The sequence below is a fragment of the Budorcas taxicolor genome, chromosome 17, assembly GCF_023091745.1.
Source record: "Budorcas taxicolor isolate Tak-1 chromosome 17, Takin1.1, whole genome shotgun sequence".
NCBI classification, from domain to species: domain Eukaryota; kingdom Metazoa; phylum Chordata; class Mammalia; order Artiodactyla; family Bovidae; genus Budorcas; species Budorcas taxicolor.
The window spans coordinates 68,185,879-68,209,899 of NC_068926.1; the positions used below are offsets into that span (position 1 = coordinate 68,185,879).

The window sequence follows — 24,021 nt, forward strand, 5'->3', positions numbered from 1 at the left end:
GTTCCCCAGCCAATCACTAGCACGAGTCTGGTCAGTTTCAGGTGACCTCGACAAGGCAGGCTGCCGGCCCGATGTGGGGCGGAAGGACCGGGACCTTCCTCCGGCCGTCGGGGTGGTGGCCGACAGGGGTGCTCGGGAGAAGACTGCTAAACTACAATGCTGCGTCCCTGGCAGGAAGCAGCTCCCCACGATGTTGGAACTGCGGCGGCGCAGGGGGCCCACCGCGGGGGGACCGGTTCTTCTGTCCTCAGTGCCGCGCGCTGCAGCCACCTGACCCGACTCGAGATTACTTCAGCCTCATGGACTGGTATGGAGGCCGTTTCCTGAAACGAGTCGGGACGTGCGAGAGTGGAGGGCGGGTCGGGCTAGGGAAGGAGGAAGGCTGGACCAGTCACACTGGTTGGCGGAGCCCTGGAGGACCGGGCTGGGGGTGGAGCCTGGTCGAGAAGGGTGCGTGGGATGTGGCTGGGGAGGAAATTAAGGGGCTGGCCTGAGCGAGGACGCTTTAAGGGGGTGAAGACGAGAGTCTTGGAGTAGATAGGCGGGGAGTGGTTAGGGGAAACTGAAGTTTGAAGGCAGCCATGGAGGGGCGGGTTCTGAGAGAAGGCCAAGTTGAGAGGCGGGGCTTTGAGGGGAGGGTACTTGCGCGGCCCTAGGGCTTCCCTGGGGCTTCCCTGGTGGCTCAGAGGGTAAAGCGTCTGCCTGCAATGCAGGAGACCTGGGTTCGATCCCTGGGTCAGGAAGATCCCCTGGAGAAGGAAATGGCAACCCACTCCAGTATTCTTGCCTGGAGAATCCACTCCAGCACTCTTGCCTGGAAAATCCCATGGACAGAGGAGCCTGGTGGGCTACAGTCCACAGGGTCGCAAAGAGTCGGACACGACTGAGCGAGTTCACTTCACTTCATTTCACTTCAGGGCTTCCCTGATAGCGATAGCTCAGGGTAAAGAATCTGCCTGCAATTCAGGAGACTCCGGTTCGATTCCTGGGTCGAAAAGATCTGCTGGAGATGGGATAAGCTACCCACTCCGGTATACTTGGGTTTCCCTGGTGGCTCAGCTGGTAAAGAATCCGCCTGCAATACAGAAGACCTAGGTTCTACCCCTGGTTTGGGAAGATCCATTAATTACAGGCTTCCCTTGTGGCTCAGCTAGTAAAGAATCCTGCAATGCGGGAGACCTGAGTTGGATCCCTGGGCTAGGAAGATCCGCTGGGGAAGGGAAAAGCTACTCACTCCAGTATTCTGGCCTAGAGAATGCCATAGACTGTGTAGTCCATGGGGTCGCAATAGTTGGACACGACTGAGCAACTTTCCGGAGAAGGCAATGGCACCCCACCCCACTCCAGCACTCTTGCCTGGAAAATCCCATAGACGGAGGAGCCTGGTGGGCTGCAGTCCTTGGGGTCGCTAAGAGTCGGACACGACTGAGCGACTTCACTTTCACTTTTCACTTTCATGCATTGGAGAAAGCAGTGGCAGCCCACTCCAGTGTTCTTGTCTGGAGAATCCCAAGGAAGGGGGGAGCCTGGTGGGCTGCCGTCGTATGGGGTCGCACAGAGTCGGACACGAATGTAGAGACTTAGCAGCAGCAGCAGCAGAGCAACTTTCACTTTCACTTTGGAGCATAGAAGCTTGACGTTCAGAATGTTTAAAGTTGGCTTGAGATTTTTAAGAAAGAAGTACAGAAGTGGTATCCAAAATACAAGAGTAAGAGCATGGAAAAACTTAAGGCTGTGGGCAGAATCTAAGGGAAAAGTGAGAACTGGAGGGTCTGAGAAATAAGTGTTTTTCCTGTTTACCGAGGAAGGTCGAGGAGTTTGGAGAGGTGACAAATTTGGGCAAAGCTAAAGAGATAGTGCAGGCTCTGGGAATAAAAAGCGAAGGGGATTTGTTTAAAATAAAGTAAGAGGCAGACATGAAGGGACCTGGGCCTTAGAAAAATAGAGTGTGATTCTGGAATGCCCCTTAACTCTGGGCTCTGGCCCCACCAGTCACTGAGCACGTATGAAGGGTCGCAGTAACACTACCCTGTAAGTTGTTCAAGCATGCCAATCTTTTTCTAACTTCAAGGTCTCTGCGTGTTCCCTGTGCCTGAATGTGTCTTTGCTCTGATCTCTGATTACTCCTCATCATCATTTAGGTCTTAGCTCAAATGTCATCTCTTTGTCCACTACATCTACCGTTCTCTGACCCTATTCTGTTTTCCTTTACAGTACCTACCACTTTCTGGAATAGCTCTTGTCTACGTGTTTGTTGTGTCCCCCCTAAAAAGAGGAACCAGGCCCGTGGTATACAGATCTATAAATATCTGATGCATGAGTTTCATCTCCTGATTTCCTTCCAGCAACCGCTCCTTCAGAGTTGACACTGTGAAGCTCCAGCATAGATACCAGCAACTACAGCGCCTTGTCCACCCAGATTTCTTCAGCCAGAGGTCTCAGGTAAGCCTATTGGCCATCCCTAATCATTCCCTGGATGAGGAAGCTCCCCTCTAGGAGGCCATGGCAACCCAGTCCAGTATTCTTCCCTAGAAAATCCCAGGGACAGAGGAGCCTGGTGAGCAACAGTCCATAGGGTCGTAAAGAGTTGGACATGACTGAAGCGACTTAGCACAACAGACATAGCACAATCATATCCAAACACATATGCACCCTGGGTGCAGTGGCCTGTGTTTATGAGATTACCGATTACCAGGGACAAAACTGGACAACCAGCTTTGCCCTGGGGCAGCCTGATTACAACCAACCAGGCCCTGGATCAGTCCCACACTCAGAGCTTTTACCTTACTTCCTAGCAGAATTAAAACCCATCGTCTGAAAATTAAAACAGCTTATCCCACACCAGTTCTCCTTCCTTATGTGCCTGCCCATCAGTGTTTTATGAAACAGTTTGTGAATGTAAGATGGCTGATTTGCATGGCAATATGACTATCTTCATTTCCACTTACAGAATGAAAAGGACTTCTCAGAGAAGCATTCGACCCTTGTCAATGAGGCCTATAAGACCCTTCTGGCCCCCCTGAGCAGGGGACTATACCTTGTAAGGTGATTTTCCAACCCTTCTATCATGACTGCCTGATCCCATTGCTCTGGGGGACAGCTGTTCCCCTGTATTCAACAGAAGAGTGCTTAAGATCTTAGCTAGTCTAGGGACCCATAATTAACCTCAAAAATGCTTCATGCATGTAGTTTTCTGAGTATCTCTATAAACTTTACTTGCCCAGTTGCCTTTTTTTTTTTTTAACCATTTGCTATAAATTTAAAGAATTAGACGGTACTACTGGCTTTTAGGAAAGAGTAATTTTTGTTTTGTTTTGTTGCTAGTAGAGAAGTGAGCATCTTAGAGTTTTAGGATTTAATAGAATCTTTACAGATACATGGTTCAACCTCCCCAGTGGAAGAATGATTCCCCTAGGGTCACATAGTTCCAGTTAGGAGAGTTCCAATACTCCTGTCTCAGTCCCAGTTTCATCACTGGGATGCTTAAAGTTTTCTGTGTGAGTGACATTTTGTTCTAAAGGGTGAGAAGGATTTATGGTGAGTAGGATTTATGACTCTAGCTATAATTTCTTGAATTAAACTTAATTTTCCCTGCTTTATGCCCCAATAGCTAAAGCTCCGTGGAATAGAGATTCCTGAAGGGACAGACTATGAGATGGATAGTCAATTCCTCACAGAAATAATGGAAATCAATGAAAAACTTGCAGAAGCTCAAGATGAAACTGCCATGAAAGAGATTGAATCTATTGTCAGAGGTAAAAGATGAAAATAGTACCAAATATATTATATTGCTATTTTGAGTACACGTAAGAAAATCCCACGGACAGAGTAGCCTGGTAGGCTGCAGTCCATGGGGTCGCTAGGAGTCAGACACGACTGAGCAACTTCACTTTCACTTTTCACTTTCATGCATTGGAGAAGGCAATGGCAACCCACTCCAGTGTTCTTGCCTGGAGAATCCCAGGGACGGGGGAGCCTGGTGGGTTGCAGTCCATGGGGTCGCTAACAGTCGGACACGACTGAGTGACTTCACTTGCACGCATTGGAGAAGGCAATGGCAACCCACTCCAGTGTTCTTGCCTGGAGAATCCCAGGGACAGGGGAGCCTAGTGGGCTGCCGTCTCTGGGGTCGCACAGAGTTGGACACGACTGAAGCGACTTAGCAGTAGCAGCAGCAGAGTCTAAGTCACTCAGTTGTGTCCAACTCTTTGCGACCCGATGGACTGTATAGCCCACCAGGCTCCTCCATCCACGGGATTTTCCAGGCAAGAATACCAGGAAATACTAATACCATTTCCTCCTCCAGGGGAGCTTCCCTATTCAGGGATAGAACCCAGGTCTCCCACATTACAGGCATATATTTTACCATCTGAGCCACCAGGGAAGCCCAAAGGCAGATTCTTAACCACTGGACCACCAGGGAAAACCCTGTATATGTAGACATTAAGTGGAAAATGGATATAAAGAGGACACATTGGTCTTCATAGTGATTCAGGGAATTTTTTTTTTCTTGATCATACTGAAACCCATTTTGTTAGACCTGCAAAATCCCTAATTCTCTGGAAAGCCGGCTTAAACTAAGAATGTGATAGTGCTTTGTAGACCACAGTGCTCTTTCCCACCCATGACATCATTTGGATGATATTCTTATCTCTGCCAAGAAAAACAGGCCTCAGAAGTCCATGGGAATACCCAAAGTCACTCAGCAGATATAGCAGAGCAAGGAATGAAACCTTGCTCTTATGATCCCATATTGCTTTACTTTCACTTTATTCCATAGAGTGTCAGTCAGGGTTCTCCAGAGAAACAGAATCAATAGTGTGTGTGTGTGTGTGTGTGTGTGTGGAGAGAGAAACTTATTTTAAGGAACGGCTCATGTGATTGTAGGAGCTAGCAAATGCAAACTATGTCAGATAGACCAGCAGGCTGGAAACTCAGGCAGAACTTCTATGCTAGTCATGAGGGAAAATTCCCTCTTCAGGAAAACTCAGTTTTTGCTTACTGTCTCCGACTGATAAGATGAGGCCCACCTGTGTTATAAAAGATAGTCTCCTTAAGGTCAGCTGACTGTAAATGTTAATCACGTCTACAGAAAACCTCCACAGCAGCATCTAGGCTAGTGTTTGACCAGACAACTGGTCACTGCAGCCTAAACAAGTTGGCACATAAAATTAACCATGCCAAGTAGAAAAGGCTCCAGGTTCCTCACTCAGATTGTATGCATGTACAAACTTTCACAAATGTTTATGGTGTGCCTACTATGTATCAGGCACTGTGCAGGACACTGAGAACCCAGCAGTGAACAGAAGGACATGACCTGGGCCTTCAAGGAGATTTTATATTCCAATTCAGTGTGTCCCACACGGAAGCCATGAGTGTCCATCCTCCATCCCCCAAAACCAACCTATTCCTCTGAAGATATTCCCTTTCTAAGTGGATGACGCTCTGCAGTTGCTCAAGTCCAAAACACTGAGTAGGCATTCTTGACAACTTACTCCCCCTCCCCGCCATAGACAGTCGATCACCAAGTCTTGAAAAACTGACTTTCTTACTGTGTCTCAAATCCATCCATCCATTTTCACTGCCACCACCCTGTCCCAAGCTGCCATTCTCTCCCACCTGGACGACTGGAGTATCTACAGACCAGTCCATCTCTACCTTCAATCTGATATATTCCTACACTATCACGTGTGTTATCTTTCTGAAACCCAAATCTAATCATAGCACCCTTGGCCTTGCTTAAAAACTTGGAAGTGGCTCCCTTGGTTCCCCATCACTTTCAGGTTAAAGAGACCTGGATAACTGGGCCTCTGCTTCCTCCTGTTTGCTCCTTCCATTCCAGCCATGCAGGCTGCTTCCAGTTCTTCATCTGTACTTTGCACCTTCCTGCCCAGGGCATTTGTAGGTACTGTTGCTCCTGCCCAAAATCCCCTTCTCTTCCACCCCATCTATTAACTCTTCCTCCTTCAGATCGGGGGGCAGTCCCCACTTCCTCAGGAAGTCCTCAGAGGTCCTCTGTCTATGTCTTTTAGCCAAGAGTACCCCTATTTTGTCGGACTAATAATAGTTAAAACCTTATTGTTCTATGTGAGATTATTGGCCCCACATCAGCCTCCCCCATTAGACCAGAAGTTCTGCGGAAGCAGAAATTGTGTCTGCTTTTTGCTTCACTCACATCCTCAGCACACGTAACAGTACTTGGAGTGTAATGAGGACTCAATAAATATTTATCAAGTGAGTGAATAAATAACAAGTTAAAAGCAGTAAAATAGAAGTTCTGGTGGGGGAGCAGTCCAGTGGGGGTATATCAGCACTAGAGCTGTGTGGTGTTGGAGAAAGAGAATCTCGGCATTTGTAGTCAGAAGGCCCAGCTGCATAGCTTTGGCTGGCAGATCATGAAGCTCTGGGTGAGGTGGACTTGGGTTCAGTCCCAACACTGCCACTGACTTTTCATGTGACCTTGAGCAAAGTGCCTTCACCCCCTCTGAGCCTCAGTTTCCTCATCTGTAAAATGGAGACAATATTAGTACCCATTGTTGCAAGGATTAAATAAGTAGTTAAAAACACCCTGATGCTGGGAATGATTGAGGGCAGGAGGAGAACGGGGCAACAGAGGATAAGATGGTTTGATGGCATCACCGACTCATTGGACATGAATTTGAGCAAACTCCAAGAGATAGTGAAGGACAGGGAAGCTTGGCATGCTGCAGTCCATAAGGTCGCAGAGTCAGACACAGCTTAGCAACTGGACAACAAAGTGTGTAAAACACTTGATAGAGAGCCTGGCTCATGATAAGTGCTTACTCAGTGGTGGGGGTTATTTTAGCTCTATAGTTAATGTCTGGCTTTAAGCAGATCACTGACCTTCATTTAAAGTAATTCCTAAATTTCCTCCCTTACCTGCTAAGGCCCAGTTAAAGTGAACGTTCAAGGGCATGAGCTAGATGGTTTGCGGGTCAGGACTTCAGAGCCTCCAGACTCCTAATCCAGTGTTCTTTTTTGTCGACACCACGTTGCTACCAGAAACGTGAGTTTCTAGCCACTGAACTAGGAGTCAGGTGACTTGGGGTCTGTTCTGAGTTCTTCAACTCTCCAGTTCTGTAACCACAATACATTTTCTCAATACCTGTCATTGCCTATGATGGGGATATAATATATTTAAAAGTGCTTTGAAAGCAAGTACCCCCATAAATGATTAATACTGTCTGTATCTGGGAAATGCACTTATGAAATTCCTCATTTCCTAATGAGGAAACAATGCAAGCGTGAGAGAGCTGCTCCTTTACTTCATCTGGCATCTTCTCTCTTCAGGTACGTTCTAAGTGCTAAGTCACTTCAGTGTCCAACTGTCTGCGACCCCATGAACCATTGCCCACAAGGCTCCTCTGTCCATGGGATTCTCCAGGCAAGAATACTGGCATGGGTTACCATTTCCCTCTCCAGGGGATCTTCCCGACCCAGGAATTGAACCCGTGTCTCTTACATCTCCTGCACTGGCGGGAGAGTTACCACTAGCGCTACCTGGGAAGGAGAGGCTGTATGATTTGCTAGTGGTTGCCTGATTCTATAACACCTTGCCCCAGCTTGTTGATTTTTCTCCTAGCTGAAACCTGGAAAACTCAGAGTGCTTGGTGGAGATAAGATATTTCCTTGTCCTTTCTTCTTTTTTCATTCTTCTGTAGCCATTTTATGAACTTTGGTGATTGCCCCTCAGACCTTGCATGGGTAGGAAAACAGTGTGATTAGGGTCAGCCAGAGCTGCACGAAACAGGAGCTGCCACTGTGAACATGTAGAGACAGAGGTCATGAGGCCTCACCCTTGAATCCAAGCTCCCTGCTGTGCTGTATTCACAAGATGACAGAGGGTTGTCTTCTAGAAAAATTAATATCTTGGTTTTCTTTTTCAGCTAAACAGAAAGAACTGACTGACGATGTGAGCAGAGCTTTTGAAAGAGGTACTCCCTTCATTTCATGACTTTCTTAAATATGGAAAGAAATTCTAAGCACTGAGGTGTAACCATTCGTTCAATAAGTAGCTATTATATGCCCATCCTATGACAGGTATGTGGGGAGCAATAGAATAGAGATGAGCCTACATTTCTGCCTTCAAGGATTCACAGTCTTGCTAGAGAATCCAGGTGTGTGCCAAGCCAGTAAATGTCCACTGAAGATTAGATGAGAGAAAATGCTCCCATTCCCCTTTGGCACGTAGGAGAAGATAAGGTGAGGAATGTGGGCTGAAGCCAACCCAGACTGACCTGAGGGCAAGGCTGCACAGTCAACATTTGGCAAAGCCCCATCTTCTGCAGAGCCCAGAAGGAGAAGCGCATGGCCCAACTGTGCTAAATTGTAAATATGGAGTCCTCACTGCTCCTGGCTCTCAGGCTGAAGAGACTAGATCTGTTTCTAGCTATTTTTAAGCAAGAACAGCCCATTCCCTCCATCCCTGTCTTGTGCCACCCCTTAAATAAGACAATAATAGCCCTTGGCCTAGGGATCATTCTACTGCAGGAAGGAGAAAGCATCTCATACTAACCCAGATAAAAGGAGGTTATTCTAAGGAATAAGGGCCACCTCTCAGAATCCAAAGTCCCAGAGATGAGTCTGTCCAGTATGATGAGAGCTGTTGTAGAGCAGGACCTGGAAAGTAGAAGCAGTCTGGAACCAAGACTGCGGTCCTGAATGTGGCGGCCTGGCGGTCCACTCCTCCTTCTCTCCCTGCACCGGGTGCTTCCACATTCCTTATCAGGCTTCGACCACCATATATGACGGGGGGAGGACTCTTGAAACACAACTTAGGAACTTCCCTGGTGGCCCAGTGGCAAAGAATCTGCCTGCCAACGCAGGGGACACAGGTTCGATCCCTGGTCCAGGAAGATCCCACAGCCCACGGAGCATCCATGCACCACAGCTACTGAGCCTATGCCCTAGAGCCCCTGCTCCGCAACAGGAGGAGCCACAGCAATGAAATGGCCAAGCAACACAGCTAGAGAGTAGCCCCCACTCGCCACAACTAAAGTAAGGCCCATGCAGCAACAAAGACCAGCACAGCCAAAATTTAATTTAAAAAAAAAAACCAACTTAGTTATACTGGGTATCATCCTGAAAAAGAATCAGCTTCTTATTTAAAGTCTGAGTCCTGTGAACAAGAATGCTTTTGCTCCCTTGGGTTGTAAGTCCTCTGTCCCCAAGAGCAATCCAGGTGTTAAAACATCTCCCTTTCTCAGATCTACTGAGTAACTGACCAACCTTCCAGAGCCCAGCCCTCAGCTTTGATCCAGCTGCCTTGGGTGGTAGAGTGATTTTATTCGTGCTTGAAATGAAGCCTCTCACATTAATCTTTCTCTTTATTTCAGACAATTTTGAAAAAGCCAAGGAACTCTTAACAAAGATGAGATACTTTTCAAACGTTGAAGAAAAGATTAAGTTAAAGAAGATTCCCCTTTAATGGTTGCTAGTTTTAAAGTTTTAAAAAATAAAGTTCTTACTGATTTCTCTTCTGGCCTCTGCTGACTGAGAACAGAGGTGCTTCAACCACTTTGACCTTCTTAACTAACCTGTGGCTCAGGCACTAGCGGGCGGCAGAGTTTGTCGTGTCAGCGGAAGCACAGCCTAGCCAGGGTTTGAGTGGTTGGCTCTTCATGGGGTACTTGATATACCATGTGCCCCAGCTAGGCTGGTGGATGAAGAGATGGAAACAGGGCCAACTTGAGGTCCTTGAGAGGACGGGACTTTTTCCTGAAAAGACCAGTAGTAAATATTTTCGATTTTGTGGGCCGCCTCCTCTGTTGCAGCTACTCGACTCTGCCCTTCTGGCATGTGCATGCTACACGCGTACTAAGCTACTTCAGGCGTGTCCGACTCTTTGCGACCCTATGGGCTGTAGCCCGCCAGGCTCCTCTGTCCATGGGGATTCTCCAGGCAAGAATAGTGAAGTGGGTTGCCATGCCCTCCTCCAGAGGATCTTCCCGACCCAGGGATCGAACCCACGTCTCTTACATCTCCTGTATTGGCAGGCGGGTTCTTAACCACCAGCGCCACCTGGGAAGCCCTTACAGCATATTATTTACTAAGCAGGCAGTGGGTTAGATTGGAAAGGGGTTTACTACCCTCTGCTCTAGAACCACATCTTCCTTCCCAAGGCATGACCTTCACAAATAGTCTTGTTAGTATGTCTTTCAGGGAATTCCATTTTGGAACCATGCAAACTGCCTAAGGGTCTCTTTGGTCCACACTTAAATAAATGTATTTTATCTACGTGAAATATAGATAATTTTACCAAGAATTAGTCTGGTATGAAACACCAAGCACATTTTCAGTTCCACCTTGGTGGAGCAGAGCGTTTTTAATCTATTCCTGGACAGTTGCTCTCCTGTCACCCGAAGCAGCTTCTTTCCCCTTTTCGATCTTTGGAAATTCAGTTTAAAGTTCTTGATTCATTTCCAGAAGAAAAAAAAATTTTTTTTAAGTCTCTGGATCAAGGAAGATTAAAATAGAAAATTCTGAGAAACAGCATTCAAACTCTTAGAACTGCTTGTTTATAAATGAAAAAAATTCAGGGTTCTGAACCAAGGTTTAAATATTACTCCTAGAGCTTAAAACTGCAGCTCCTAGGCGTTTCCTAGTGGTCCAGTGGCTAAGACTCTGCACTCCCAAGGCAGGAGTCACGGGATCAAGCCCCAGTCGGGGAACTGATCCCATATGCTGCAACTAAAGATCCTGCAGGGTACTATTTGGCACAGCCAAATAAATAAATTTTTAAAAAATATTTTTTTAAGAAAAACGCATTCTTTTGCATCTTCCCTCATCACTGTCTTAAGAATTTATATCTTGTGAATCCAGTTATACTCAGTTAACGTTTCAGGATTTATGGATCTTTCTAAAGGCAAATGAACCACAGCAGCTGTCTGGCTTAATGGTATTTAGGAATATCAGTACAATCTCCAAGCCCCCATAATTTACAAGAAGAATGGGTTACTTGTCTGAACATACACAGGAAGTCCTTTAAGTAAATAATTACAAAGCAAGCAAAGTCCTGATTAGATTGGGTGCTTCTGCTAAGAAGGAAATGAAAGGAATATTCGAAATATGCCTGTAGACAATTTTCCGTCCTTCCTCAGAACAAAGATCAAGACTGAAACTATCCGACCACAAAAAGAAATCAGATCAACGAATTTGCTTCGAATGATATTTTTGGCAGCACTTCAAAGAAACTTCCCCTTACCTATTGCCATTGGCTAGAAAGGCCTCCCAGCAAACCATTTCTGATCAGGGGAATAGATAGAAAAGAATATTTCTGGGATTTCCTTGGTGGTCCAGGGGCCAAGACTCTGTGCCTCCAATGCAGGCGGCCCGAGCTCGGTTTCCAGTTAGGAAACCATCCCGCATGCCGAAACCACAAGTTTGCATAGCACAACCAAATATTCTGCATGCTGCAACTAAGACCTGGGTGCAGCCAGGCAAGCAATTTTTTAAAAAAGAAAAGACTTTATTTCTGAGACATGGTTTCCCCTCTCTTCCAAATTCTTTCCCTTTTAGTCTAAACTCCAAGTATAGCCAAACTTCTCAATCCAGAAGCCCGTTCAAGTGTTCCCTGACAAAGCCCTCTAGAGGGATCCTTCTAGACCTCTGAAAGCTTAGCAGTCCTACTTGGGTTAACGTTTCTGACCGAGGGAAGGAAATCAAGCACCTACCACCCAGCCCCACATGGCTCCTAATATAATGATAGAACAAGCCAAGGGGTTGAGTAATTTGTGACCGTTTGCCCTGGTGTCAGATGAACCTGGTGTTATGGACAGAACGTGGCTCCCCAAAAGCTGTATGTTGAAGCCCTACTTGCCCTGTGGCTGTATTTGGAGATGGTGCCTCTAGGGAAGTAATTAAGGATAGATGAGGTTGTAAAGGTGAAGCCCTGATCTGACAGGATGAGTGTTCTTACAAGAAAAGACACCAGAGAGCTCCCTTGCTCAGTCTTTTCACAGTCATGCCCAGGGAAAGGCCCCGACAGAAAGCCAGGGAGACGCCCACTGTCTATAAACCTACTGAAACTGGCCCTGATGGCAACCTTGATCTTGGGCTTCCAGCCTCCAGACCGTGAGAAAATTAACTTCTGTTGCTTAAGACACCCAGTCTGTGGTATTTCGTTACAGCAGCCTGAGTAGATTATTAATAATATGCCTGGTTTTGAATTCCAGCTCTGCCACTAATTTGCATGAGTCCACAGTTGTGCTAAGCTTCATTTCCTCATCTTCAAAACAGTGATGATAGGGGCTTCCCTGGTGGTCCAGTGGTTGAGACTGTGCTTTCAATGCAGGGGTGGGGGGTGCGGTTTTGATCCCTGGTCGAGGAACCAGGATCCCACATGCCACGGTGTGGCCAAAAAACGAACAAAATCACACCTACACAGTAATTCAGTACGTTCCTTTAGAACTCCCGGTAGATGTGAAAGCCCACAAGAGTATGAGTGGCTGGCCTTCCTATTGGCTTTCTTCTAATGCCTAGTGCAACGGCCAAAACAATAAAGGTGATAAAGATATTAGCACCACAGTCACACGGTTGTTGTAAAGAGTAAATGGAATAAATTGTCTATGCAAACTGTTTAGGACAGCGCACCGCACATAATCACTCAAATGTGATTTTTTAAATGATAATGACTTCCTTGGTTTTTATTTTGCAACAAACTCATGCTTTTCGCTACAGAGTAAAATATTATCCTTTCAACAGAGTTTCAAGCACCTAGTTTGTGTAAGAGAATGCTGGAACCTGAGAAAGTAACAAAAAACAGTGAGATGCTTTCTGTCTATTTGGGGAGAGGACTTTCAACACCGACAACCAAAACAATGATAAAAGTTCCCATTTACTGTGCAGTGACTGTGTGCCAGGCACTATGGGCAGTACTTTGCATGATTCCATCAAATTAAACCCAATTCCACCCATTTTACAGATGAAGAAACAAGATCACAGAAAGTTAAGAGAATTAAGAGCAGGGATTCAAACCCAGGTCTGCCTGCAAAGCCTGTGCTCTTAGGGAGGTTGAACCAGCCATGATTAAGTACCAGCCATGGGTACTGACCAATATTTACAAGAGGGGCCATGTACCAGGGCCTGTACCATGCCAGCCGAGGCAGGATTTGATCCAAGGCCCCGTTTCCAAAGTCTGCTCATACAGCTTCACTGAACCTAGAGGATGATCCTCCCCATTGTGGGAACCAGGGAAGAAGGCTTCAGGGAAGTGGGGTCCAGACAAGCAGAGAAAACCTGTGTCGGGTGTCCCCGAGACCACCCTCAGCTTCACGGACTCAGTGGGAGAACCTACGGGACTTGGTATATAGTCCTGTTCATGGCTACAGTTTATCACAGCTAAAGGATACAAAGCTAAAGTCAACACAGAGAAAAAGCACATGGGATGAAGTCCCACCAGAACAAGGCACAGGCATCCAAGGTTCCTCTCCTAGGGAAGTCACAGAAAACACACTAACTTCCCCCAGCAACAAGCTGTGACCATGGAAGTGTGAAACTGCTGTCTGCAGGGGAGGCTTGTTAGAGACGCAGTACCTAGAGTTTTTCGTGAGTGCTGATTATGTAAGCACTCTTTGTTTAGCATGTGCCAAAATTCAACTTCCAGAAAGAAAACAGGTATTCAGCATAAACTACATGGTTTGCATGAACAGCATAAATTAAGATCATGGCATCCAGTCCCATCTTTTCATGGCAAATAGATGGGGGGAGAAAATGGAAATAGTGACAGACTTTATTTTCTTGGGCTCCAAAATCACTGCAGATGGTGATTGCAGCAATGAAATTAAAAGAAGTTTGTTCCTTGGAAGGAAAGTTATGACAAACCTAGACAGCATATTAAAAAGCGGAGACGTTACTTTGCCAACAAAGATCCATATAGTCAGAGGTCCAGTAGTCATGTACAGATGTGAGAACTGGACCATAAAGAAGGCTTAGCACTGAAGAATTGATGCTTTCAAACTGTGATGCTGTAGAAGACTCTTGAGAGCCCCTTGGACTGCAAGATCAAACCAGTCAACCCTAAAGGAAATCAACTCTTGAATACTCATTGGAAATACTGATGATGAACCTGAAGCTCCAATACTTTGGCCACCCGATGCAAAGAGCCGACTCATTGGAAAAGACCCTGATGCTGGGAAAGATTGAAGGCAGGAGGAGAAGGGGACAACAGAGGACAAGATGGTTGGATGGCATCATTGACTCAAAGGACATGAGTTTGAGCAAACCCTAGGAGTCAGTGAAGGACAAGGAAGGCTGGCGTGCTGCAGTCCATGGGGTCACAAAGAGTAGGACACAACTGAGCGACTGAACAACAACAACATTGTTGTACAAATAACTTAGGAAGAGTGAGCCACTCTTATCAGTTCTGGAAATAGGGAAAGAGTTGTTCAGTCATGTCCGACTCTTTTTGACTGTAGCCCTCCAGGCTCCTCTGTCCATACAATTCTCCAGGCAAGCATACTGGAGTGGGTTGCCATTTCCTCCTGCGGGAGGATCTTCCTGACTCAGGGATCAAACCCGGGTCTTCTGCATTGCAAGCAGATTCTTTACCATCTGAGTCACCAGGGAAACTCCCCAAATCCAAGTTCCCAGGCACCAACCAAGGGCCAGCCTTGTGAGCAGGACTTTCTAAGGATGTTCGATCTCAGGATTCCCTGGTGGCTCAGATGGTAAAGCATCTGCCTGCAATGTGGGAGACCTGGGTTCAATCCCTGGGTCAGGAAGATTCCCCTAGAGAAGGAAATGGCAACCCACTCCAGTACTTATGCCTAGAAAATCCCATGGATTGAGGAGCCTGGCAGGTTACAGTCCATGGGGTTGCAAAGAGTCGGACATGACTGAGCAGCTTCACTATAGCTTCACTCAATCTCAGGGCAGCTGAGTTAACTGTCTTCTCCACAGAAGCCACGGGGCAGTCCTGTCACAGTTGAGGGAGTTATATGACCAGTAATCTATAATTGCTAAAGGGCTTTTTCCTATTTGACCACCATCAGACAAAAAGAACGGAGAAGGTGATGGCATCCCACTCCAGTACTCTTGCCTAGAAAATCCCATGGATGGAGGAGCCTGGTAGGCTGCAGCCCATGGGGTCGCGAAGAGTCGCACATGACTGAACGACTTCACTTTCACGTTTCACTTTCATGCACTGGCGAAGGAAATGGCAATCCACTCCAGTGTTCTTGCCTGGAGAATCCCAGGGACTGGGGAGCCTGGTGGGCTGCCATCTATGGGGTCACACAGAGTCAGACACGACTGAAGCGACGTAGCAGCAGCAGCGGCAGCAGGCAAAAAGAACGATGCTGCTGAGTGACCACCTAGTGTGTTCAATGACAAGTGACAAACAGCTGCAGCAGACTAAAGCTTTGCTTTGGCAAAGAATTCTTTCGGTTCTGTCACATTTTATAACATGTTGGTTATATCAGATGGGGCCAGATGAAAAAAGAAAGAGACGACACCATCTTTTCCTTTCTAAGGTCTGCAGTCGGAAGGCAAGAGAAAGTCAGGAGAGTTGAGAGGGGTGAGGGCTCCAGGCAGAAAACACACCGAACGTTGGCAGTGGAAGGGGCTGCCATCAGAGAGGGGTGAGATCTTGGAGGAATTAGAACATGAACCATCCCAAAGCTGCGGGGTGAAAGGGGAGATGCTACTTGACCCTGGTCCTTGCTGCCATGCTGAGATTCAGAAGCTGTGTTGACCATCTCTGGATTGTTTTTAAGAGAAGCTGAAACTGGGTTTTAACAGGAAATTTCCCTGGGGCTGCCCATGGAAACAGACAAGCAGTAAGAGCTAAGTCAGCTGGCCAAAGGAGAGAAGTGAGAAAGGCTTTTGCAGAGGAGGGTGATGTGAGAGCAGTAAGGTAAAAAATAAGACAGTTCAGGGACTTCCTGGTGATCCAGTGGTTAAGACTGTGCTGCCAACGCAGGACGTCATGAGTTCAGTCCCTGATCAGGGAACTAAGATCCCACATACCAAGTGGTATGGCCAAAACAATTTTTAAGTAAAAAAATTATAAAGTTCAATGGTTTTTTACAAAATGAGACAGCTTATCCGGTGGACTGAGGAAGGAAGTTAGGTTACAAATTATACATGTGATACAGCAGATTTCAGAGATTCAGACAGAACTGGGTTTTGCATCTGAAAGTTCCTCTTACGTACCATGTAACCTCGAGCAGTTAAGTACATTTTTTTCATCTGTAAGACAAGCAAAACCATAGCACCAGCCTTAATCATGACCAAGTACAGATATGACATCAAGAGTGAAGAGGATATAAAATAATGCATACGAAGTGCTCAGCACAAGGCCTGGCGATGCACTCAGCAAATATTCATGGGAAGCACAGAATGACGTGGGAGCAGAGAGGAGCAGCCCCTAACTTTGAGCAAGGGTTAGAGGTGGAATAACAGAGGCTTCCTGGAGGTGGTGCCTCATGGTAAGCTGAATCTTGAAGGTTAGAAGGCATTTGCATTTTCTGGTAGATTAGCAGGAGAAATGGCATGCACGCAAGTGAAGAAGACTCTTACTGCAAGGAGGTGACAGCAGGAGCAAGGAAGGGGTAGGGATGCTGTTGAGAAGGAGGCAGCCAGATCAGGAGGGCATAGACAACTAGAGAAAGAGACACATCCGGAGACTTGGGTAGAGCTGACAGCTCTTGGTTTCTGATTGAAGGCAACATGGTGGTGAGGGGACAGTAAGTAGATCCAAGAGCATTCTAGGAAGTGGGACCATTAGGACTTGGCAGGTAATTGGCTATGGTGAGGGCTGAATAAGGGGACCTCAAGTGCCTGGTGTGAGCACTGGGGGGATGGAGAAGCCTTGACCCAGGAAGAGGAGCTGCAGCTTGGGGTAGGGGCTGAGGGAGGGACTGAGCTCCGTTTGGACAGGTTGGGTTTGTGTCCTTGGAACTTCCTGTAGATGTTCAGTAGGCAACTGGAGGACGCCAGCAGCTGAGGAAGAATGTCTGGGCAGGGCAAAGAGATCTGGTGGACAGACATTTAATAAGCACGTTATACTCCCCTTCTCCCTGAATCCTCCAATGGGCCCTTTCAGGCAGGAACTGTCATCCCCATTTCATGGACGGAGAAATTAAGGCTTTGAAGAGCAGAGTAGCTGTTTTGAAATTGGAACGTGTGCTGAGGAGATGGTGTATTGAATTAAGAATATGCAGATTATGACCTGCTGAATAACGGGACGCAGAACACCACGTGGGGTACCAAGGTAGTTCCCTCAGCATCTGAGTTCCCACTTTGGGGAAGTGAAACCCATGGGGTGATTTTGATTGAAGGCAAAGTTTCAATATGCCCACACAAAGGAAGTAAGTTACAAGAATTTTTACTTATAGATCCCAGATGGGGGTTGGGGTGGTTTATAATGAGTGGGGGAAGGGCAGCCCTCAGTCTCACCTCAGGCGTGAGCTGGAGATAGAGAGCAGGGTGTGCGCTCAGTTGCTCAGTCATGTCCGACTCTTTGTGACCCCATGAACTGTAGCCCGCCAGGCTCCTCTGTCCATGGGATTCTCCAGGCAAGAACACTGGAGTGGACTGCCATGTCCTCCTCCAGGGGATCTTCCTGACCCAGGAATAGAACCCGTGTCTCCTAATTGGAGGCAGATTCTTTACCACTGAGCCACCTTGGAAGCCTCAGAGAGCAGGGAAGCAAGCACTTATTACTTATAAGGTAATTGGGGTGGAGATCACTAATTTTTTACTTAACCGCTTAACTCTTAAGTGGTTACTTTAAAAGGTGCCCTGGGAAAAGCAAAGTGGGAACTGAGCAGCAAGCACCCCAAACTCATGTCCTTATCTAGATGTTCAGACTCTGGGTGTGAGCAGGGTTATCACCCTGTAAAATGTCTGGGCAGCAACTCAGAACTCCGTGTGTTTTTCTCATCATAGAAGAGAGGCCGAGTTCACTAACTGTTCTTTTATAAGATTGTTTGGCTTTCCGGGTCCCTTGCTGTTCTGACAGGAGCACAGTACTGCAGTGTAATTCTGACACTAACCATCTACATCAGACTCACCAGGTTTAAGGGCACAGGACTGGGTCAAACAAGATTTCCCTTATTTCAGATGCCAGCGTCAAGTGGGTCACCTATGCTTATGACAGACCAGCTACAAATCCAGGAGGTTCCCATGACACCTCTTAGGTTCAACAAATGATTCCCAGAATTGAGGGGAAGTTACATTTTGATTACAGCTGCGTTGTAGGGGTACAAACGAAAGGATACATCTTATGTCTAGTATAAGATGTAGTGGGGAGGAGGGGTGTTCCTGAGTGCAGAGTTTCCATGCCCTCTCCCCATGTGTTCAGAGTGCTTCATCCTCCAGCATATCTATGTGTTCATCATCAGAAACCTCCAATGAGCTCTGGCATCCAGTTTTTACTGGGGTTTTACTGTGTAAAACCAGCCTAGACAGCATATTAAAAAGCAGAGATATTACTTTGCCAACAGAGGTCCGTCTAGTTAAAGCTATGGTTTTTCCAGTAGTCATGTACGGATGTGAGAGTTGGACTATAAAGAAAGCTGAGCGCCGAAGAATTAATGCTTTTGAACTGTGGTGCTGGAGAAGACTCTTGGGAGTCCCTTGGACTGCAAGGAGATCCAACCAGTCCATCCTAAAGGAAATCAGCCCTGAATATTCATTGGAACGACTGAGGTTGAAGCTGAAACTCCAATACTTTGGCCACCTGATGTGAAGAAATGACTCATTGGAAAAGATCCTAATGCTGGGAAAGATTGAAGGCAGGAGGAGAAGGGCACAACAAAGGGTGAGATGGTTGGATGGCATCACTGACTCGATGGACATGAGTTTGAGTATATTCCGAGAGTTGGTGGTGGACAGGGAAGCCTGGTATGCTGCAGTCCATGGGGTCGCAAAGAGTCAGACTTGACTGACTGAACTACTGTGTAAATATTGCTGACTGAATCATTGGCCATGTGGTTGGATTCAATCTTCAGTCTCTTTTTTTCTCCCTGGGTGCTGGGCTGGCTCAAAGCCCTAACCCTCTAATCACATAGCTGGTCTTTTTGATGACCAGCCCCCATCTGGGATCACCTCATTCATTAGCATAAACTCAGGAATAACCCATAGAGCTCATAATACACACACACCTATCAGTCAGGTAATTCTCAGGATACAGAAACACCCTCCAGAACCAGAGATAAAGGCCAAAATCTTTGTTACACAACAGTTGCATTTCTGTACGAGTTTTAAAATCATTTTGTCAATATCTGCAAAAAAAAAGCTAAAATTTTTATAAGGATTGCATCGAATCTGCAGATCAATGTGGGGAGTATTCAGTATTAAAACAATATTGGACTTCCCCAGCGGTTCAGTGGTTAGGGCTCTACCTACCAATGCAGGAGGCGTGTTCAATCCCTGATCAGAGAACTAACATCCCACATGTCTCAGGTGCAGCAAGAAAAAAAATTTTTCAATTTAAACACTATTAAACAATATTAAGTGTTTTGATCCATGAACATAGGCAGATTGTCTGCCTATTTATTTAGATTGTCTTTAATTTCTTTCAAATGTTTTATAATTTCAGTGTAAAAGTCACATGCTATTTTGTTAAGAGTTATTCCTAAGTATTTTACTCTTTCTGATGCTCCTGTAAACAAAATTATTTTCTTAATTCCATTTTCAAGATTGTTTATTGCTGCTGCTGCTAAGTCACTTCAGTTGTGTCCAACTCTGTGTGACCCCAGAGATGGCAGCCCACCAGGCTCCCCAGTCCCTGGGATTCTCCAGGCAAGAACATGGAGTGGGTTGCCATTTCCTTCTCCAATGCATGAAAGTGAAAAGTGAAAGTGAAGTTGCTCAGTCTTGTCCAACTCTTAATGACCCCACGGACTGCAGCCCACCAGGCTCCTCCGTCCATGGGATTTGCCAGGCAAGAGTACTGGTGTGGGTTGCCATTGCCTTCTCTGATTTATGCTAGTGTATAGAAATACAGTTGATTTTTAAATTTAAATATTGTACTATTTTAAAGTAGAAACAGATATCTTAGTTAATGATTTTAGTGCTTTGATGCAAGAGTTTGGGTTCATAAAATTCTTTCCTGAAACTATCTATCTGCAGACCTGTTCTGCCAGATTTCTCGGAGCAGAATGCCTCATCCCTAATCTCTGCCCTGACGTCCTTTCAGGGCAGAAAGTCAGCTAGTGCAGTGGCTAATGACCTAATCCTTTTAAAGCCAGATGATGAGTGACATTCTTTAGTTAGCATCTAATTTAATCATCAAAGTAATACTGGCCTTGTATAATGGATTGGGAATTTTTCCATCCTCTTCTATTTTCTGGAAGGATTTGTGAAGGATTGGTGTCCATTTTTCTTTAAATATTCAGTAGACTTCACTGGTGAAGCCATGTGGACCTGGTCTTTTCTTTGTAGGAAGATTGTTTATTACTAATTCAGTCTCTTATCATAGGCCTATTCAAAGTTTCTGTTTCTTCTTGAATCAGTTTTATTAATTTGTTCATGAATTTATCCATTTCATCTAAATTGTCTCATTTGTTGGCATATAGTTATTTGTGGTTTTCCCTTATAATTACCTTGTTCATTCCTGATTTTAATAATTTGAGTCTTTGCTTTCTGTTTCTTGATCTGTCCAGCTAAATGTTTGTCACATTGCATTAGCTTTTTCAAAGAATCAAGTTTCCGTTTCATTCATTTCTCTTGATTTTTAAAAAACTATTTATTTGGCTGCACCAGGTCTCAGTTGCAGCATGTAGGATCTTAGTTCCCCAACCAGGGATGAAACCCATGCCCTCTGCCTTGGAACTGTGGAGTCTTAACCACTGAACTGCCAGGGAAGTCCCTTTTCTATTTTTTATTTATTTCAGCTTTAATCTTTATCACTTCCTCCCTTCTGCTTGCTTTGTATTTTGTTTACTCTTCCTTCTTTTTTTTTTTAATAACTTTATTTATTCGTTTCTGGCTGTGCTAGTTGTGGCTCACGGGCTTAGTTGCTCCACAGCATTTGGGATCTTCCTGGAGTAGGGACTGAATCTGTGTCTCCTGCACTGAGAGATGGACTCTTTACCACTTAGCCATCAGGGAGGCCCCCAGATGCTGCTTTTGAGAAGGGGGTCCTCCATTTGGAATGTCATTGGCAAGCCCTGAACATATAGGTTTTTCTCTGTCCTATAGAAGTTGTTGTATTTTTGTTAAAGCAGGAACATCAATTTTTTTAGGGATTATGATGGTTAATTTTATGTGTCAGCTTGACTAGGCTAAGTGATTTTCTGATAGCTGGTGAAATATTATTTCTGGGTGTGCCTCTAAGGATGTTTCTGGAAGAGATTGGAATTTGAATTGGCAAACTGAGTAATACAAATGGCTCTTTGATGTGGGGAGCATCCTCCAATCCACTGGGGGTTGTGGCGGTGGTTTAGTGGCTAAGTCATGTCGGACTCTTGCAACCCCAGGGACTGTAGTCCGCCAGGCTTTTCTGTCCATGGGATTTCCCAGGCAAGAATACTGGAGTGGGTTGCCATTTTCTCCTCCAGTGGATCTTCCTGACCCAGGGATCGAATGGCAGGCAGTCTCCTGCATTGCAGGCTGATTCTTTACCGACTGAGCCATGGGGGCTCTAATAGAACAAAAAGAAGGAGAAAGGGCAAACCGGCTCCCTCCTTCTGCTTGAGCTGAGACATCCATTTTCTGCCCTTGCGCTCAGGCTTTCACACTCAGATATGGACTCACATTTGCAGCGCCCTGATTGGCAGGCCTTCAGACTCAGACTAAATTACATCATTGGCTTTCTGGTTCTCTAGTTATAGAGGGCAGATGGTGGGACTTCTTGGCTTCCGTAACCAAGTGAGTCAGTTCCAATAATAGATCTCCTCTTTTATATATATATATACACACATCCTGTAGTTTCTATTTCTCTGCAGAACCCTGACTAATGCAAGGATCTTTCCTCGAATATGCATTTGGAGGATGCTCAGCAGGGGAAAAAAAGTTTCTATTTCCTTGTAGAAAGTGGTGATGATATAACTAGTTTCAGAAGCAATCAAACATTTCCAGAACCACCATTATAATTGTGAGACCTTGAGATTGGTCCTTCACCTCTCTGAATCTTAGCCTCTTATTCTGCAAAGTGGTGATGATGAGAAGCAGTACCCTAGCACACGTGTATGTTAGTTGCTCAGTTTCGTCAGATTCTTCGTGACCCCGTGGACTATAGACCACCGAGTTCCTCTGTCCGTGGGATTCTCTAGGCAAGAATACTGGAGTGGGTTGCCATTTCCTCCTCCAGAGGATCTTCCCGACCCAAGGATCAAACCTGGGTCTCCTGCATTATGGGCAGATTCTTTACTGTCTGAACCACCAGGGAAGTACAGAGTTGCGGTGGAGTTAATGAGAAGCAGTGCCTAGCATAGTGAAAGAAAGTGAAAGTGCAGTCGTTCAGTTGTGTCTGACTCTTTGCCACCCCATGGGACTGTAGCTTACCAGGCTCCTCAGTCCATGGAATTTTCCAGGCAAGAGTACTGGAGTGGGTTGCCATTTCCTTCTCCAGGGGATCTTCCCAACCCAGGGATTGAACCTGGGTCTCCTGCACTGCAGGCAGACGCTTTACCGTCTGAGCCACCAGGGAAGTAAGTGCTCAATAAATGCTCGTTGCTGATGTTTGCTTCTTTCAACTTCTTGTTTTTAACCTCATGTTCTACTCTATCTGGGTTAATATACAATGAGGTGCAATGGACACAAACATTCAGTGTATTCCATCTCATTGTATTGAACATGTTTATTTTAAAAACACTGTCAGCAATTTTCCACCTAGGAATCCATTTACCTACTTCCAAATATATACAAAAAACTTATATTTGTCTACACTCAGCCTTACAATGGGGCTTTCCGGGTGGCTCAGACGGTATGTATCCACCTACAATGCAGGAGACTGGGTTTGATCCCTAGATTGGGAAGATCTCCAGGAGGAGGGCATGGCAACCCACTCCAATATTCCTGTCTGGAGAATCACCATGAACACAGAGGCCTGGCAGACTATAGTTCCATGGGGTCACAAAGAATAGGACACGACTGAGCTACTAAGCACACACAACCTTACAACAGAATTCCACTCAACACTTGAAAAGGAAATGAAGTAGAACTCTATGTGTCCACATGCAACACAAGTATGAGTTCTTGGTGGTCTTTGACTGAAGGGCATTGACTTTGGTATAAGCAACTCAGACTAGACGACGGTGCCATTTCCCGAGACGGGAAATATGGTCGTGATCAGTGGTTGGGCTGGCCAACTCTGCTAGCCCTTTAGCAAGCAGTTGTCTCTGGATGCTCCCAGAGGGAGGCTGGAAGGCTTGCCAGTACCGCTCAGAACTTTGAGGCTTTTCCTGATCTTCCATGCTGTTTCCTCTAAAGTGTCACCAACTTCATTTACATTAAAACACCGAAGACTGGAGAAGGAAATGGCAACCCACTCCAGTATTATTCTTGCCTGGAAAAGTCCATGAACAGAGGAGCCTGGCGGGCTGCAGTCCATGAGGTCGCAAGGAGTCGGGCACGACTGAGCGACTAACACTATGTGCCAAGAAGTGTTTTAACTTAGAACTTCTAAGGGCTCTAGAGGTTTTAATTCATTTACTTCTCCTATCAATCATAAGAACATACGTACTACTGTTTTCAGGTTTTACTACTGAGAAAACTGAGGTACAGAGGTTACTTGACGAGTGAGGATTTGGACCTAAGACCTCTGGTAGGTAGGGCCATCCTCCCGCCCCGAAGACTCGGCCGGGCAGCCATCTTGTTTGTGGTCCTCAAGGACTTCAGCTCCCGGCAGCCCTCGCGCCAGCAGTTCGCCACACACAACAAATCCCGGCGTGCTCCGGGCGGCTTGGGGTGGAGGGTTCTAGAAGGCGTGACGTGGGGTCGGGAAGCGGGCTCAGAGGCGGGTACCTCTCGGCAATCGCTGTGGCCGCTGCTGCCGGGCCCGGGGACGCGGACGGCCGGGGCCGTGGGCGCAGCCTCCTCGTCTCCCCGGCC

The 24,021-nt window shown here is 46.2% G+C and overlaps 1 protein-coding gene and 1 non-coding gene across 2 annotated transcripts; one reads left to right on the forward strand and one right to left on the reverse strand.

Moving 5' to 3' along the window:
* Positions 1-52: 52 nt before the first annotated feature.
* HSCB (HscB mitochondrial iron-sulfur cluster cochaperone) lies at positions 53-9,495 on the forward strand. The gene is made up of 6 exons (XM_052654906.1): positions 53-307; positions 2,346-2,442; positions 2,951-3,040; positions 3,611-3,755; positions 7,908-7,955; positions 9,357-9,495. Exons 1-6 carry the CDS (start codon positions 72-74, stop codon positions 9,446-9,448), a joined length of 708 nt encoding a protein of 235 aa, XP_052510866.1. The 5' UTR covers positions 53-71; the 3' UTR covers positions 9,449-9,495.
* Positions 9,496-22,546: 13,051 nt separating this feature from the next.
* Positions 22,547-22,618, reverse strand: TRNAC-GCA (transfer RNA cysteine (anticodon GCA)). Its single transcript has one exon. It is a non-coding gene; the product is annotated as a tRNA-Cys (tRNA).
* Between the last annotated feature and the right edge of the window lie 1,403 nt (positions 22,619-24,021).